The sequence below is a fragment of the Helianthus annuus genome, chromosome 16 (assembly GCF_002127325.2).
Source record: "Helianthus annuus cultivar XRQ/B chromosome 16, HanXRQr2.0-SUNRISE, whole genome shotgun sequence".
Lineage (NCBI taxonomy): Eukaryota > Viridiplantae > Streptophyta > Magnoliopsida > Asterales > Asteraceae > Helianthus > Helianthus annuus.
Genome location: NC_035448.2, coordinates 33,746,554 through 33,764,328, shown reverse-complemented (window position 1 = coordinate 33,764,328; position 17,775 = coordinate 33,746,554). Strand labels below are relative to the sequence as shown.

The 17,775-nt window shown below is 36.6% G+C and overlaps 2 protein-coding genes across 21 annotated transcripts; one reads left to right on the top strand and one right to left on the bottom strand.

The window, feature by feature from the left end:
- Positions 1-1,594: 1,594 nt before the first annotated feature.
- On the bottom strand, positions 1,595-16,237 carry LOC110920441 (abscisic acid and environmental stress-inducible protein-like). Of its 2 annotated transcripts, XM_035985785.1 has the most exons (3): positions 16,088-16,237; positions 2,109-2,288; positions 1,595-1,973 (listed from the first exon to the last, which is right to left on the bottom strand). In XM_035985785.1, exons 1-3 carry the CDS (start codon positions 16,185-16,187, stop codon positions 1,759-1,761), a joined length of 495 nt encoding a protein of 164 aa, XP_035841678.1. In that variant the 5' UTR covers positions 16,188-16,237; the 3' UTR covers positions 1,595-1,758. The 2 variants fall into 2 exon arrangements, with proteins under 2 accessions (XP_035841678.1, XP_022020345.1); XM_022164653.2 differs by having other exon boundaries at positions 1,595-2,288.
- Positions 2,542-15,599, top strand: LOC110920442. 19 transcript variants are annotated; one of them, XM_035985791.1, is made up of 10 exons: positions 2,542-2,737; positions 2,904-2,977; positions 3,056-3,075; positions 3,160-3,238; positions 3,337-3,427; positions 3,824-3,986; positions 4,096-4,186; positions 4,392-4,469; positions 5,154-5,258; positions 6,550-6,818. In XM_035985791.1, exons 5-10 carry the CDS (start codon positions 3,396-3,398, stop codon positions 6,702-6,704), a joined length of 624 nt encoding a protein of 207 aa, XP_035841684.1. In that variant the 5' UTR covers positions 2,542-2,737; positions 2,904-2,977; positions 3,056-3,075; positions 3,160-3,238; positions 3,337-3,395; the 3' UTR covers positions 6,705-6,818. The 19 variants fall into 19 exon arrangements, 12 of the variants coding, with proteins under 12 accessions (XP_035841684.1, XP_035841685.1, XP_035841683.1 ...); XM_035985788.1 differs by having other exon boundaries at positions 2,547-2,737; positions 3,332-3,427; XR_004884333.1 differs by lacking the exons at positions 3,056-3,075; positions 6,550-6,818 and adding exons at positions 13,973-14,056; positions 15,246-15,550 and having other exon boundaries at positions 2,548-2,737; positions 3,332-3,427.
- Positions 16,238-17,775: the final 1,538 nt, after the last annotated feature.

Genomic DNA, 17,775 nt, shown 5'->3' with positions numbered 1-17,775 from the left:
ACATGGTAACCAAACAAGACATGGAATGGTAATGATCCATTGCATTCCCTCGTCCATTCCATTACCTCGTCCATTCCATTCCTTCGTTCATTCCATTACCCCATACCAAACAGACCCTAAGAGTCTTTTTTAATGAGCGCATGTTAATTTGGCAAATGCATGTTACTTTGGTAAATATATGTTGGTAGTATGTTAAATGCTAATATAGGTTTTGATATGTATTAATGTAGGAATATGTTTCGAGTTTGTTCTAAACCCCGACATTTTTAAATCAACTCGATTCCTATCTTATTTCGAAGGGAAAGCGAGCCGCAAACGACGATGATGACATTTTTGACAAGGACGATGAGGATGACGATGACTATTAAGTATTATCGACAAATGACAACTATCTTGTAGTTTTCAGATGTTATTTTAGGATGTTATTGTATGGATTAAACGTTTTATGCGATTTTAGGATGTTAAGTATTACGTTTTATGTGATTTTAGGATGACAAGAGGGCCTTTACTGGCCAACCTTTAGCGACGACATGTCGCCGCTATTAACAATAGCGGCACAGATCATACCTTTTAACGGCGACATTTGTCGCGGCTATTGCCCTGTTTTCTTGCAGTGATACCTAATAATAATCAAAAACTTCAAATCGAACGAATAATTGGAATGTTATCAAACACAATTACGATTCAAATCGAATCAATCTCAAGAATTCAACCGGGTGCATTCCGGTTCAACATTCCGGCGATGTTTGCGTTTCTCAAACATATCCCCAAATTGAAGTTTAATTTGTATTATTTCGATCCACAAATGGTCCTTGGAAGTAAAAATAGAGTAATGACATACATGGTTCTTTTAAAATAGAAGGGTATTTTAGTCATTTTACTAAAATTTAACATAAAAATTTACTAAGCTTGGTGTTAGTACCCAAATGTGTTACAAAATTGAAACCATAAAACCTAAACCTGTTAAAAAGTTAGTATCTAAGGCGAAACTAGCTATAAACCACTGTATAATTAACTCTAAGTTGTATTGGGTGGATTGGTTAAAAAAAAAACCGACTCATGAACATGTAATTGTTTGTTTTCTTTACTCTATCTTTACTTGATAGTCAATTCTATAAAATACCATTTTTAAAAACATGGTTGCAAAAAGCGCTAGGCGCTCTTTAGTCGGTCGGCCGAGGAGTTGAGAGTACTCGACCTAGGCGGAGAGTACTCAAGGAGTACTCAGACATGTTAAATTATAAAGAAATTAGTTTTCAAATATTAAATATATGTTATATAACATAAATTTACTAATATTTATAACAAAATACGTGAAAATGATATTCATTCTTTAATATTCTTTAATATTATAGACATAGAAATTATATTTTATTCTTTTTTAAGTCAAACTTGGCTCGAGTTAACCTACTACATCCTATTCTGGCTGAGGTTGACCGCGTTTGATCGATTCCGAGTAACTAGGCAGAATTGAAGAAAGTCGCCTCGACAGCCTACCTTGTAGCGACTACTCGAGAAGTACTCGGCCTTGGAGACCTTGTTTTACATGGTTAAAAAATGGTGAAGGCATTGGTTATAAGGATAAGATATAAAGTTGGATTAAAAGTACACTCTTATTAACTTATTCTATACACACAAGGAGTCATGCCAAGTATTACATATATAAGGAGTATGTACTGATGATGCAAGATAAAACATTCTTATAATACTCGACTCATGAAATTATATATGTTTCATCCAGCTCGAATATGCTTATCATCAGTTTTGAGTTTCTTTGTAAGCAGTTGCCTCTTCACCACCACCACCTTTGCCATGCCCTCCATGTCCACCACCGTTGTATCCTCCACGTCCACCACCGTTGTATCCCCCATGTCCGCCGCCTTTGTTGTACCCTCCATGTCCCCCACCGTTATATCCTTCACGTCCCCCAACGTTGTATCCTCCATGTCCACCACCGTTGTTGTACCCTCCATGTCCGCCGCCGTTGTTGTACCCTCCATGCCCGCCGCCGTTGTTGTACCCTCCATGCCCGCCGCCGTTGTTGTACCCTCCATGCCCGCCGCCGTTGTTGTACCCTCCATGTCCGCCGCCGTTGTTGTACCCTCCATGTCCGCCGCCGTTGTTGTACCCTCCATGTCCGCCGCCGTTGTTGTACCCTCCATGTCCGCCGCCGTTGTTGTACCCTCCATGTCCGCCGCCGTTGTTGTACCCTCCATGTCCGCCGCCATTGTTGTACCCTCCATGTCCACTGCCACCGCGGTTGTATCCACTACCGCCATCAACCTCACCTGCATCATTCCATGTAGTTATTCATATTCTGCATGATTTTTATGCTTCTAGTAATGATAACACACCACAACGAATGAAGGGTAATAAAAGTACAAGTTAAAAAAGATCCACATCTATATATATAATAAACAAATAAGGTTTGGGACACGTGTAAATTTGTGATGCAACCTCAATAGGTTTTTGGCGGGAAAATGTGGGAGACATGTTATTTCTACACGGGATCCGAATGAAGATAACCATACCCGCAAATATGACCCGGAGTATAAATCATGTAATAATCCATCATCCTTTCACCCTATGTTTCAGAAACCCTAATCTCCTTCGCCTCCATCGTTCGTTCTTACATCATTGGTCATCGATATCAAATCACCATTCTTTTGTAAACCCAAACCTTTCTTCCCCTTCATCATGAATCATCATTCTCTTCTCCAATGGTTAAACAAACCAGGTACCACTTCCGATTACAATAACAATCTAAATGGTATCACTTTTGCTCCTAACAACAATTGGAACATCATTGGGTCTTTCGATTTGTAGGGGATATTGGTGTAATCCAGTCAGGTTTATCTTTCGATCCTGATTTCTAAGTGTATTTTGTGTTTGTGAATATGTAGATAGGGTTTCCATTTCCTCATCGCAATCCGATTTCAAATCTCAGAAACCCTATGCAATCCAAAGATATCTTTAGGTGCTTTCCTTTTGTGAAATTTATACTTTCATTGTATTATGATTCTTCATTCTAATATTTTTTATTTGATTAATTTAGGGTGTGATTAGGGTTTCGCGGTACACAATCATCCATCCTTGATGACACTTTATTATTTACATTTATATTATTTTGATGTTTTTTTCTTTGTATGATCTGTGTAGGATTATTTTCGAAGCCCTAGATATCGCATACATCTTCCTTCTCGATGAAGCCTCTTAAATCTAAACATTCAAGCATCAGGTATACTCTTTCATTTTCTGTTCTCGCTTTCATATGTTGTAGTTGTTGCAATAAGGGTTTATAAGAATTCAAGATACCTTTGTTGTTTTGTAGTCTAGGGTTCCGGTGGTAGAACTCAAGCAGATCGGTGGAAATAAAGACGAGTTCCCAGGTGTAGATGGTGGTTGAGGTAGGTCCCGACAAACAGAGGTATTTCCGACGACCTTCTTTTGATTTTATTAGGTCATGCGCTATTATAAAAGCTTAACTACTCTTTTAACAATATAGTTTTATGAACTATATGTAAAATTAGTGAGTGGAGAAAAAGGGTAGTGTGGGATGGTGTATTTCAAATTTAAAGTCTAGAAGTGGTAGATTCGTTATCAGAACTCAAGACACCTAATAGCCTTTTCTCTTAATTTCAAAATGTACTGAATAAAGTTCATGTTGTGTTGGCAGGTAACACGTGTTAGTCGTCATCGAAAAGATTAACTGTATGATAATCTCACCAGTGGATGGATCAGTACACATTTGGAAAGTCTGAGCATTAAAAACCTGCAATTGCAAAGCCTGAGCATTATATGTTTCTGATGATTTTTTTTACAGTTTGCGATTACAGCAGCAATCATCACTGTGTGCACGATGGGCACTGTTTCAGTACAGTGATAAAACATTGGTGTTTGTCTATTTCTTTCTGTTTGGGCGCAGTGGCATAATGCTATCGTCCCTGATCTCTACTTTCTTCACACGAGCAAAATCGGCTATGGGAGTTGGAACTCTTGCTTTTCTTGGAGCCTTTTTTCCTTATTATATGGTCAATGACGAAGCTGTTTCTATGTAAGTTACTGATATATAATATGAATCAATGAATGATGCAGTTATGTTTTATGATGATAATGGGCATTTGGATCCAAGGGTTAGTGAGCAAGAAATCAAGGAGGAATTTCGCACCTTCGGTGTTATCCGCAAGTAAGCGTGGAGATTTTGTATTCAATTTTTGAAGTTTAAGTTGTTAATTAAGTTCTGTTTGGTGTAAGTTGTTATTGTTGATTAGTGTGGGAGATCACTTGTGAGGTTATCTTGAAGGGAACTGTTAAGATTTGATTATTGTTCACTATTTAATTTTTTGGACCTTCTTCTTCTTCCCTTTTTTTGTTTTGACTTTGACAAACAGACAAGAAAATAGCCAGTGCCAAATTGTCACTATGGTCGGAAATAGCTCCAGTAATACCGCCAGCAAGCCTATCCGTTAGTAAGTTTCTGAACCTCAAGTTAATCAATTCGGTTTATTCGGTTTAAAGTTTTTTTTCGTCAAGACGGGAAAATAAACTGAATAGATTTCAGAAACTGAATTTATATTCATTTTGGTATTCAGTTTTCCATGGAATAAATAAACTGAATAAATTATTTTTAGTTTATTTATTTTTAATGGTTTATACTGGTGTTTGTTATTGGATTGGGTTGGGTTGGGTTGGACTAGATAAGAATAGGATAAGCTTGTAACTGCAAGTTAAATGAAAAAAAAAAAAACTAAAATAAGCACTATTTGATATTCAGTTATATTATAGATTTAAAAACGATAGAAAAATTACATAAGAATAGCAGGTAAACTGGCAACAAGCTGCGCTGCAACCCTTTTGAATAGCACTATTTGATATTCAGTTTATTCGGTTTAATCAGTTTGAAACCAAATAATGAACACTCGTAGTTGTTGGCAATGACAACTGCGATTGTTCGGAAACCAGGGGAGCCGCTTGTGATACTACTACTATTCTATGCATTTATCTAACATAAAAAGTATACTTTTACCAGGCGTAATTCATTAACAGCTAATTTATATCATCTTAAGCCCTTCGTGAATTCATCTAAAGCAAGAAACAAAAAACTCACCATACTTTTCAACAATCCTGACTTTGTTTATCTTCTTTGTTTGCAGATAACATTTGCAAGAGTATAATGTTTGCCTGTGCTACATGTAGAAGACAACTTCAAATGAAAGTTTGTGCTACAAAAGTGAGAGAAACTGCCACTTTTATTGCAGGTACCGACATTCCTTTGAAATATTGTTTAGATGTTCAAATTTCTCTAGACTAGACCTAGGTTTCTCTGTTTCTCTTTTCATGCAGAGTTAGGGGTGGCTAATGGGTGAAAAGGGTAATTTAATAGTATGGTTGAAACGAGCGAGTCAGTTAGATCAGGCTTCGCTTACTTTCTAATGGCTTTTTAAATGCTAAAAATAAGTAATGTGTAAATGATGGTTACAAAAACTCTTACAAAAATTCTGCGTTCCTATATAGAAATTTTAAGATTCCAAGCTGTGGCAAAGCTTGAGATTTCCGACCGGGGAGGCGGAAGTCACTGGACCTAAAAATTTCTATAAAACCGCGGGTTGTAAACGTATATACTAAAAAAATTCTATACGAAAACTAAATACTCTCCACTATTGAGTGAAATGTTCTGGGGTCGGCTGCCCCCTCCCGCCCCTTAAAAGCTTCGCCCATGATTCCAAGATCGACTTCATGCTCATTCTTACATTCACAAAGCAGCCATGGAGCTATAAGGTGAAGCTTCTGGGGTCATCTTTTGAAAAAAGAAGTCAAAGTAGTTAACGATAATGCCAGTTCATTAATTTGACATGTTACCAAGTCAGATTACCTAAAATCTAAAATTTTGAAAGGTAGTTACCTTAAGTCATTTTCTAAAAGAAAACTTTGATGATTTTTCACTGCCTGGTTACCAATGGGTTACCTTTTCAAAAAATTAACCTATCTAAATCATATTCTGTTTTGTTGACATGGAAATCTTTGGTTTTTAAGAAATAGGTATTTGTGTCCATAAATATTTGATATTTTGTATCTAAAATGTTAACTTTGTTTAATTTTTTGTGATCCAGTTTGCGAAATCAAGTTTCTTATTTAATAAATAAATTAGTATTATACTTTTGTGTAGACAATTATTATAATATAAAAGGTTTGATCAAATAAAAGGTTTACAGGTAACATTTATTTGTAAATATGGATATAAAAAAAACTTAAATTATTTGATCATATGCAGATATAAAAAATGAAACTTTCTAATCTGAAGTCATACATCAAGAATAGGAAGATTTCAAGTCTACAATTAGTTATGTCCCACATTGCTCACATTACTAAACATCATATATTTCCTTCTTTATTAAAGGCATGATAGCTGCACTCAGATAAATAAACCATGATTTACATGTTTGTTCCTTTGACTATAGTAATTTGGGGACACTTGTCAAATGGGTCAAAATTATCACTTCCACAAAAACATTAGCATCCAAGACATATAAATTGTACATACAAATGCAGGAATGTCCCGATGGAGCACATGGAAAGTAGATGGAGATTTGGATCTTGATATCCACATGGATGTAAACGAGTCGAACATGATTTTGTTTGACCTAAGAGAGTTTGAGCTTAATGTCTACTTGTTTAGTGCTCTAGGTTCTATGCGCTCTCTATGACTTGGTGTAATCTATTCCTAATATCATATATTTGTAGATCATATGTATAAGTAGAAAAGTAGTTACAAAATAGGTTGTAAATGAGCTTAGCCGACCCGCTTTCATGCCCTATAATTTAAGATGTCCCGAGCTAGACTCATTTAGAGCTTCATTTTTAAAGCTCAAGTTTGATTTGTAAAATAATATAATAATTTTTTCAAATTTGAGTTTGACGTGTGAGATTAAATATATAAAATGTAATATTTAATCTTGTAGCCTATATAATCATTTATATTATATTAGATCAAAATATATTTATTAACCTATTAATAATTAGTTGGTAATTGTTGATGGACCATATTACCCTTATTAACTAATTGGGTTTCCTCTTGGGTGTATAAATAAGGGGCTTATTAGAGAGTTAAAGGGTTACACAGTTACACACATTACACAATCACAACCCTCATTAACATCAAGAATTCGTGACTCTCTCCCCTAACCGAAATTACCCTACTTCGGTTTCATCACCATCATAACTTACACCCTAAGGAGGAACCAGATCATCCTGACAATCATGTCAAACTCCATGGCTGCATCTCTGACTGGATTCTCTGCTGGGTTATCTGCTGTAACAGGTATTATTCATGTTTTCCATTATGTTTAAACAGAACTGATCCAACATGTGGTATCAGAGCATATGTTGATAAACCAGTTCTGTTTTCGTATCCATTATTCTTGGATCAAAATCTGGAAAACGGAAGTTTTTTAAGCCTTAAAATCAAAAACTGTTTTCGGGTTGTTTGTGACCGAAATCCCTGTTTTCGGAAACTGTTAATTGATAAACCGACTCGAAATTATAAAGATTAAACTTATTATCACGAAATCCCTTACAAAACCATTAAAATCAGGTTTCGGATTTCCAGATTATGTTCTTATTTTGTTAGGGTTCATCATAATGTTCTAAGAAAACTCGAAAATTCCCTAAGATTTGGAATATAATTTAGATTAGTGGGTGTTTTTCCTGTTTTTGATCTTATTTTTATCTAATAAAATTCCGAAAACTGTTAAAGAGATATCAGTTATTATTTTCGAAATATATTGATAAGTTTAGATCAGCATTAAAACAGGAAACATTATCCCACAATCCCTTAAATTTCGAGTTTTCAGTTATTATCACAAAACAGCTGTTAATGAGGTTGCTACTCGCAACCATGAGGTTGCTACTCGCAACCATAAGGTTGCGACTCGCAACCATAACGTGATTTATCGCAACCATGAGGTTGCGACTCGCAACCATAACATGATTAGTCGAGACTAAGGTTGCGACTCGCAACCATAACGTGATTAGTCGAGACTAAGGTTGCGACTCGAAACCATAACAGCACAACTCGAGACTAAGGTTGCGACTCGAAACCATAACAGCACAACTCGAGACTAAGGTTGCGACTCGAGACTAAGGTTGCGACTCGAGACCATGACTCGAAATCTCAAAGCTAACAGGTGGTTTGCTACTAAATACTTGGTTTTGTCAATACTTAATTCATTAATCAGAATCAGATAACTTTTTACAAAACCAAAATAGCTTAACTTGGATGAGCTTCTGATGTATTAATTCTGGCCAAAGCTGATTTAATACATCTATTTATTGTTCAAGTATTATAAAAGGCTATGTTAAGTATGCATTACAAACCTGAAATGTCTTAATTCTGGCCAAAGCTGATTTAATTCATTTATGTTTAGCATGCTTGACAAGTGCATAACTAAAGTGATTGTCTCATTTCTGGCCAAAGCTGATTTGTCACGATTGCTTTGCACACATACTTAAATGATTACACTTCTGGCCAAAGCTGATTTGTCTTCGTTTAAGTAGAATTTTTACTAAGTCTATTATTTTGATGTTAGTAATAGACATTATCACAGCTTCATAATTATAATGGTCATTATTTATGCCTGCCTTAGTGTAACAAGCCCATTAGATCACATTAGGATTTCTTCTTTTGTATCATAACTTGCTCATCTTATTTCCACTACCAGCACCCAATTGCGGGATTCCACCTTTGACTGGTGATAACTTTGCTGAATGGAAGGATGCCCTCATGCTTACTCTAGGATTGCTAGACTTTGACTATGCTCTAAGAGAGAATAAGCCAGCGGACCTTACCGCCACCAGTACTGCTGCTGAGCAGATAGTCCATGATAAATGGACTAGGTGTAATCGCATGTCTCTCATGTTCATGAAGCAATCCATTCATAACTCAATCAGAGGGGCCATTCCTGATTCTGAAAATGCTAAAACCTATCTGGCTTCTGTGGAGGATCAATTCAAGGGAACATCAAAAGCACACGCTAGCACTCTTATCCTCAAGCTGGTGACAACTAAGTATGATGGGAGGAGCGGCATTCGCGAACACATCATGATGATGCATGATATGGCCAATAAGCTGAAGGGCCTAGAGATGGAAATCAGTGATGGTTTTCTCGTTCACTTCATCATCACTTCGCTTCCTTCGTCCTATGAAGCTTTCAAGATCAATTACAACACTCAGAAGGACAAATGGACGATGAGTGAGCTGATCGCTATGTGCGTGCAGGAGGAAGAGCGTATGAAGATGGATCGCACTACTGATGTTGCTAACTTCACCACTTCCAGCTCAAAGAAGAGGAAGAACTCTTATCATAGAAAGGATGCTTCTAAGGTTCAAAAGCCAAATCCAAATCCTAATACAAGTTCACCTTCCAGCTCTAAGAACTCCTTAGGCAAACCCTATTGCAAGTTCTGTAAGAAAACAGGACATAAGCAAAAGGAATGCCCTGACTTTAAGGAGTGGCTGGCTAAGAAAGGTAACGATTTTTTCATGATACTTGAGTCCTTTAATTTAAATGTTCCTGCTAATTCTTGGTGGTTTGATTCTGGTTCTATGGTTCATGTAACCAATTCACTTCAGGGATTCCTTACAATCCGGAAGCTGGGAAGAAACCAAAGAACACTTAAAGTTGGGGATGATCGGGAATTAGAAGTGAAGGCCATAGGAACATTACAATTATTTTTGAAAACTGGTTTATGTATTAAACTTTATGATACCTTATATGTTCCTGAGGTAACTCGGAACCTTGTATCAGGACCAAAGTTAGACATGGACGGTTTTGTCGTTTCTCATGGTCATCGCAAACTCTCTATTCTCTATGATTCCGTTGTTTATGGTACTGGCATTCTGGATGGTGGTCTCTATAGATTAGAACTCGATGATAATTTTTCCAAATCTTTGTTGTCATATAATATTAATGAATCACTCACAAAGATGGAAAAGAAACAAATTCGAGACTTAGAGACTTCATCTATGTTGTGGCATCAACGTTTAGGCCACATCTCAAGAGAACGATTAAATCGTCTCGTAAAGGATGAAGTCTTACCTCCTCTCGATTTCACTGATTTTGGAACATGTGTCAAATGTCTTAAAGGCAAAATGACATCAGCGAATAAGAAAGGTGCCACTAGGAGCTCTAATTTATTAGAACTCATTCACACTGACATTAGTGGTCCCTATCAAATCGCTGGCATCACAGGACATACTTCATTTATCACTTTCATTGATGATTATTCTCGTTACATGTACTTGTATCTTATAAAGGAAAAGTCTGAATCTCTTACAACTTTTAAAGATTATAAAGCTGAAGTTGAAAAGCAATTAGATCGTCAGATTAAAGTTGTGAGATCAGACAGAGGCGGTGAATATTATGGAAGACATACTGATGTGGGTCAAGCTCCTGGTCCATTTTATGAGTTTTGTAAGGGCCAGGGGATTGTGAACCAATACACCATGCCTGGTACACCTCAGCAGAATGGTGTCGCTGAACGAAGAAATCGTACCCTTATGAACATGGTGCGCAGTATGTTAGCCAACACTAATTTACCATTATTCCTCTGGACTGAAGCGTTAAAAGCAGCTGTTCATATACTCAATAGAGTTCCTTCTAAGTCTGTCCCTAAAACTCCTTATGAACTTTGGACAGGAAGGAAACCGAGTCTTAAATATATGAAAGTATGGGGCTGCATTGCTGAAGCAAAATTATATAATCCTTTCCTAAGGAAACTTGACCCTAAAACAGTTACCTGCTTCTTTATCGGGTATCCTGATCATTCAAAGGGTTATCGTTTCTATTGTCCTTCCCATGTCACCCGTATTGTTGAAACCAAGCGTGCTGCGTTCCTGGAGGATTTCAAGGTCAGTGGGAGCAGTACCAACCCTTATGAAGAATTGCAAGAAGTACAAGACGCGGGGGGGAGAGACTCGTCGCTTACCATTACTCCGTTTACTCCTCTTGTACCCCATGCAACTGCACCTGAAGCCACTGCACAAACTCCATCTCCACAACCAGAACCCATCATGCCTCATAACGAAGGCACATCAAACGCTCAAAACCAAGACAACGCTCAACCCGAAAATCAGCTCAGGAGGTCATCTAGGCAAAAACGGCCTACTAATTGGGATGATTATATTACCTACCTGACTGAAATGGATGCTGGAAAGCTCAATGATCCTATCTCTTATAATGAAGCCATTAGCAGTGATCAGTCTTCTGAATGGAACAAAGCAATGATTGATGAGCTTGAATCCATGAAGAAAAATGACGTTTGGGATTTGGTAGAATTACCCAACGGTGTCAAACCTGTAGGTTGTAAATGGGTGTTCAAAACAAAACTAGATCCGAATGGGAACGTTGAACGCTATAAAGCGAGATTGGTTGCAAAGGGCTACACTCAGAAAGAGGGAATTGATTATCAAGAGACGTTTTCACCTGTCTCTCGTAAAGATTCATTAAGGATCGTCATGGCCCTAGTAGCTCATTTTGATTTAGAGCTGCATCAGATGGACGTCAAAACTGCTTTCCTTAACGGAGACTTAGACGAAGATGTTTACATGAAACAACCTGAAGGCTTTAAACCTGAAGGTCAGGAGCATCTAGTCTGTAAGTTGAAGAAATCCATTTATGGGTTAAAACAAGCATCACGTCAATGGTATCTCAAGTTTGATGAAGTCATGAAGAGGCAAGGTTTTATGAAGAATCAAGTGGATCAATGCACCTACCTCAAGATGAGTGGGAGTAACTTTACTATACTTGTCCTTTACGTAGATGACATTCTATTGGCAAGTAATAGTTTAGACATGTTGCATGAGTCGAAGCGGTTACTTTCGCATAACTTCGACATGAAGGATCTCGGAGATGCTTCTTACGTCATTGGCATCGAAATTCACCGAGATAGACACAAAGGGATCTTAGGATTGTCTCAAAAGACTTACATAGATCGTGTCCTTACACGTTACAACATGCAACAGTGCAAACCCTCCGTCGCTCCAGTAGTTAAGGGAGATGTTTTCGGTTCATTCCAGTGTCCGACAACAGAGGTTGAAAAGGAGCAAATGAGCCAGATACCTTACGCGTCAGTAGTCGGGAGCCTAATGTATGCTCAAGTCTGTACTCGCCCAGATATAGCTTATATTGCTGGAATGCTAGGCCGTTATCAGACTAATCCTGGCCTAGATCACTGGAAAGCAGCTAAGAAGGTCCTCAGATATCTGCAAGGGACGAAAGACTATAAACTGACTTATAGAAGAAGTGATCACTTAGAAGTGGTAGGTTATTCTGATTCTGACTTTGCCAAATGCAAAGATGACAAGAAATCCACTTCGGGCTACATCTTTATGTTAGCAGGCGGACCTATCTCATGGAAGAGTCATAAACAACAGTTAACTACAACTTCCACAATGATGGCAGAATACATTGCTGTTTACAACGCAACCTGTCATGGAATGTTGCTTAGAAATCTGATCACTGGACTCAAAATTGTTAATTCCATTTCTAGACCATTGAAGCTTTACTGTGATAACTCAGCTGCCGTTAGTTTCTCGAACAGTAACAGTTCGACTGGAGCTGGTTTATATCTCGATACAAAATACTTGTTCGTACGTGAACGAGTTGAGGAAAATAATCTTTGTATTGAGTATATTAGTACTAAAGATATGCTAGCGGATCCGATGACTAAAGGTCTCCCACCTAAAGTTTTCGAAGAACATGTATCGAATATGGGACTTACTAAAGACCTTGTTTAATGGCATATTGTACTAGCTTATGTTTTAATTAATAAAATTTCCTCAGTTTGATTTTGTATGTCTCTAACATATGTTCTGCCGGTGTAATGACATATAGACAAATATAAATACAAATCAGACGCTAAAGGGCTTATACATATTTTGATCGTAACTATTAGGTTTTAAATTGAGGCTATAGTATGACTAATGGGGGTCCTGAGTCGAATGATGATTCAACGGCTGTATTTCTCTGCTATAGTTCTTGGTTTAAAGCTAAAATGAGTGTTAACTCCTGGCCAGGCTTACCTAATACTCATGATAAATGATTACTTGGCTAAGTGGGAGAATGTGAGATTAAATATATAAAATGTAATATTTAATCTTGTAGCCTATATAATCATTTATATTATATTAGATCAAAATATATTTATTAACCTATTAATAATTAGTTGGTAATTGTTGATGGACCATATTACCCTTATTAACTAATTGGGTTTCCTCTTGGGTGTATAAATAAGGGGCTTATTAGAGAGTTAAAGGGTTACACAGTTACACACATTACACAATCACAACCCTCATTAACATCAAGAATTCGTGACTCTCTCCCCTAACCGAAATTACCCTACTTCGGTTTCATCACCATCATAACTTACACCCTAAGGAGGAACCAGATCATCCTGACAATCATGTCAAACTCCATGGCTGCATCTCTGACTGGATTCTCTGCTGGGTTATCTGCTGTAACAGGTATTATTCATGTTTTCCATTATGTTTAAACAGAACTGATCCAACATGACGTGGACTAGATTTGTTTATTATTTATTAATATTTAGAATTATTATATTTAAATTAAATGCATATGTTATTACTTTTACGTATGTTTAGAATTATAAGTAGGTTAAAACTCGTGTATTATTAAAAGTTGCCAGTGTACATATTAGTCATATTATTTTCACGTGTTATCCATCCTCTTAGAGAATAGATTGTCTCTTCACTCTTATCTATCAAAAAACAAAACCATAAAGCAGACGTACCCGCCACAACGCGCAGGCATTCTCACTAGCAAGTGAGATTTCTTTTTATTTGAAGCTTGATTTATTTTAATTATATGTATGCAGCTTTTACACTTCCTTTCAATGTTTACTGAAAGCCTAATACTTGGTTTGTTCCACATATTCATCTTCCATTGTGTGTAACCAGAATCCCATTCAACATGCTGAATTCAATATGATCAAATTAGGTGAAGCAAGAGACGAGAAGCCAAAGAAAGCACAATATGAACTTGTATGTCTCTGCTCTTCAATGGGTAATTTATTAATCACATCTCTGAACCCGTATCATTTTTTTAGTAATTCAAACTAACAGGCGGGTTGACGGGTTTGGGTTTGGGTTAACAGATAATCTATGAACCCGAAGACAGCAGATTTATTACTTGAACATTCTTAACATCAAGTAACCAGAAAACTACACGTGTGTGACCCATTTATCTAATCGAGTAAAACGGGTTGGCGAGTTCTAAACTGGTGGTAATGAAGTTGTAAATGTGTTGGGGGCTTGCCTTATAATATATATTTTTTATATTCTAAATTTAAACGGGTTGATGGGTAGCCGTGTTTAATTGTACGCTTAAACACGTCAACCCGACATCCCATGTTTAATAAAAGGGTTAAATGTATCAACAAAACACAACTTTTTTATCTAACATGTTAGACATGAGAACCCAAAAGCTAATAAATTTTGTGTCTTATCAGTATCATGTTTCGGGTCATCCTTAAATTTATGTAATCAAAGGCGAATGCCTGGTGTGCCTAGGGGCTTAGGCGAGGCGAGGGTTGGCGCCTTGACTAGACACAAGGCGACCTTTGTGATCAGGCGCAAGTGATGAGAGCACCTTGGTCTAGGGACAACATAGGTGGGGCGAGCACCATGGTTCTATACTTCTGTCTAGGCGCATTACATGCCAAAATTAAACCAATCCCATAAAAAAATTGAACTAGACCAACCTCATGTAGTTAGCCATAGATAATAGACATACCAATTCTAAGCTGCTCGACTCTTTCTAATTATTGGTTGATTTTTTTGTTCAAAACTTATTTCTCCACATATTTACCAACGTTTTTCTTATGTGATTTATAAAGTTCAAAGGAGTGATAATACTTAAAGATATGATTAAATTAATTAGAAGTGGATAAAGTTCTAAGTATCTTTGTTAATGTTGTGATCATGTTGTGATGGTATGATTTTGAGGTTGTAATTATGGCCTGTTTAATTATGGCTGGGTAGATTTGGGTTTATACATTTTTTAGGGAAAATAAAAAGATTTACGCACCTGAAGGAAAATGTGTCAAATTGGGGGTTTAGTGCTTATAATTCTACAAGTTCTTTTACATGTGATGCACCTCATTTAACAGCTTAGTTTTATAATTTTGTGATTATGATAAAGTTTGGGTTCATATATAGTTATTTATTTCAGATGTTGAGGTGAAATATGTTGTTGAGTTGCACAATTGGTGTGATCCAAAAAAATTTTGAGTAATAGGCCCCTTTGGCTATTCATCCACCATGGCGTGTCTTCTTAGACATTTGGCAGATGCGTCTTTGAGAATTCACGTACCCTGTTCGAGCTTGAAGAAACGTGCCCTTTCGTAATGTTTTATTATTTTTTTAAATCAAATTATTATCGGGCTTAATAAACCTGATGCCAAGTGGGCTAAATTCTAAACCATGATAAACGATTTGTAAATTTGTAAATGGACCTATATTGGAATTGTTATGTGTTTATTGTTTTAAAAAAATATTAACATATACATATATCAGATTTTTTTTTACAAATCATGTGCCCCTCGAAATCATGGGCCTTGTGCGGAGGTCCTCCCCGCACACCATCAAAGCCACCACTGGCGTATGGGTTGCGAAAACATTTTTATACAGAGATCTCATTATGAATTTAAAAGGTAATAGTTTTACATGAAAACTTTGAATACATATGGAGGCAAAGTTGGAATACTGATGAAACCGAACAAAAAATTTGTGGTGGGAAGAGAAACAAGAAACTTAAGAGGTTCAAAATGTTGTTTATGTACCTTTTATTATTGAAAACTAAATTTTTCTAACCCGGGATGTTCCCGGGTGATAGCCTAGTATGAATATATAACATTATGAAAGATAAATGCACATAAAGTAACAATATAGATGTTAATTATGTAGCTTAAAAACATTGAGATGGTAACTAATTAATTCCTTTAAACGTAAATAAGTTAATTGGGATTAAGTTATTTGTTGTAATGACAAAACTAAAGCGAAAACTGTTCTTACCGTCATGGTTGGAGGCTAAGTCTCTAGCGGCAACTTCTGAGGTAATTAGAAGAACCACAGCAAAAACAAGGGCAAGAAGAAGAAATGTCTTAGAAGCCATTTTCACTTTGAAAGACAAATATAAGACGAGGAAACTAGTGCCTTCATGGTCTCTATTTATAGAAGGATTTTATGCATGAGGATGAAAATTATAATTATTGCTATGGTCCCAGTAGGGTTGGTTGTTGAGGATCTGGGCCAGGGTTTATTTCATTTTCTTTTACGTTTTGCTACACATTCTTATCAAAATCCTCATTTTAGTTTTTGGCACCACACGCTAGCTAATATTTGTTAATTTTAGTGTCTATCCTTTCAATAATCTGTTTCCACACACTTATCAGTTTTCACAAATGCGTTATACTAATTAGGTTATAAGGGGGGAGGGGTTGGTCCGTTATGGACTCCCCATAACGAGTGATAGTATCACTAACACCGCCGCCTCCACTTTGGTAACGAGTGATAGGAATAACTCGTTATATATATAACGCGTTGAATATTGAGGAATGAATGTGTATGACTTGTACATTGTGTATTAATACTTGTACATTGAAATCCCATCACTAGTGATGACCACCCCCACTACAATTCTATCACTAGTGATAGAGTATTGGGTGATGACATTGCATGATTTGATTAGATATTAGGAGTGATAGAAATCTATCACTAGTGACCACCCCCTTCCCTCTAAAGGTCGAAAACAATTAGCTTCTTACACTTATAATAAGAGCATCTCCAATAGATGCTCTTTCTACTTTGTCTACAACTATTTCTATACATCTTCACACAACTCAAAAAAAAAAAAAAAAAAAAAGATAAATTTCGGCCAAATGAGTCATATCAGATTCTCGATGTGTATTTCAAAATAAACCATGCATATAGTGAATTAGTGATGTACAAAATTGAAGAGAATGCATGCCTATAAAGCGTGCATCTTTGCAATCTATCCATTCGACACTTCACACTTGTGTACACTTATCTGGCCAAAATTTATATTGAAGTGCAAAAAATTTAGAAGACATTTTTGTTAGAAATTAAAATGTTAGATTTTCTTTGTATTATGTTGATTGTATCTCTATATAGTTAAATAATTATACAAAATATTTTACGATGCGTTTGTAACACCTGGGTTTAGGGTGCTAATTTTTTTAATTAAATTATAAAGACTATCAAGACATATGTGTATCGTGTTTGTATATATAGGTATTTTTAAAGCGGTTAACCTGGGTTATTTTATAATTTATACCTCATAATTAATTCTATTTCACTCCACAAAGATACCATTAAACAAACTTATTTAAGAACGTTAGGCTATCGGGTGTGGGGGTCGGCGGAGGGATGTCGAGCCCCGTCCTAGCCGTCCACACCGCCCCCACCTGCCTCGTCCCCGTCTCTCACGTTCTCCCCTCGACGCCTTCTACGACCCTCTCTCTTTTTATCACACACACATATACATACATATATACATATGTATATATATAAAGGGACTTATCTCCATTCTCTAGGGCCAACCCTTTAGGCTCATGACGTCCAGTGGCGGACCCAAGATTTTTTTTCAATTGGGTCCATTATTTTCGGTGTTCAAAATTTTTATAACAAAATGTTAAAATTTTCGGGTCGGTCCTCGTTCGGGTCGGGTCAAAGCGAGGTTT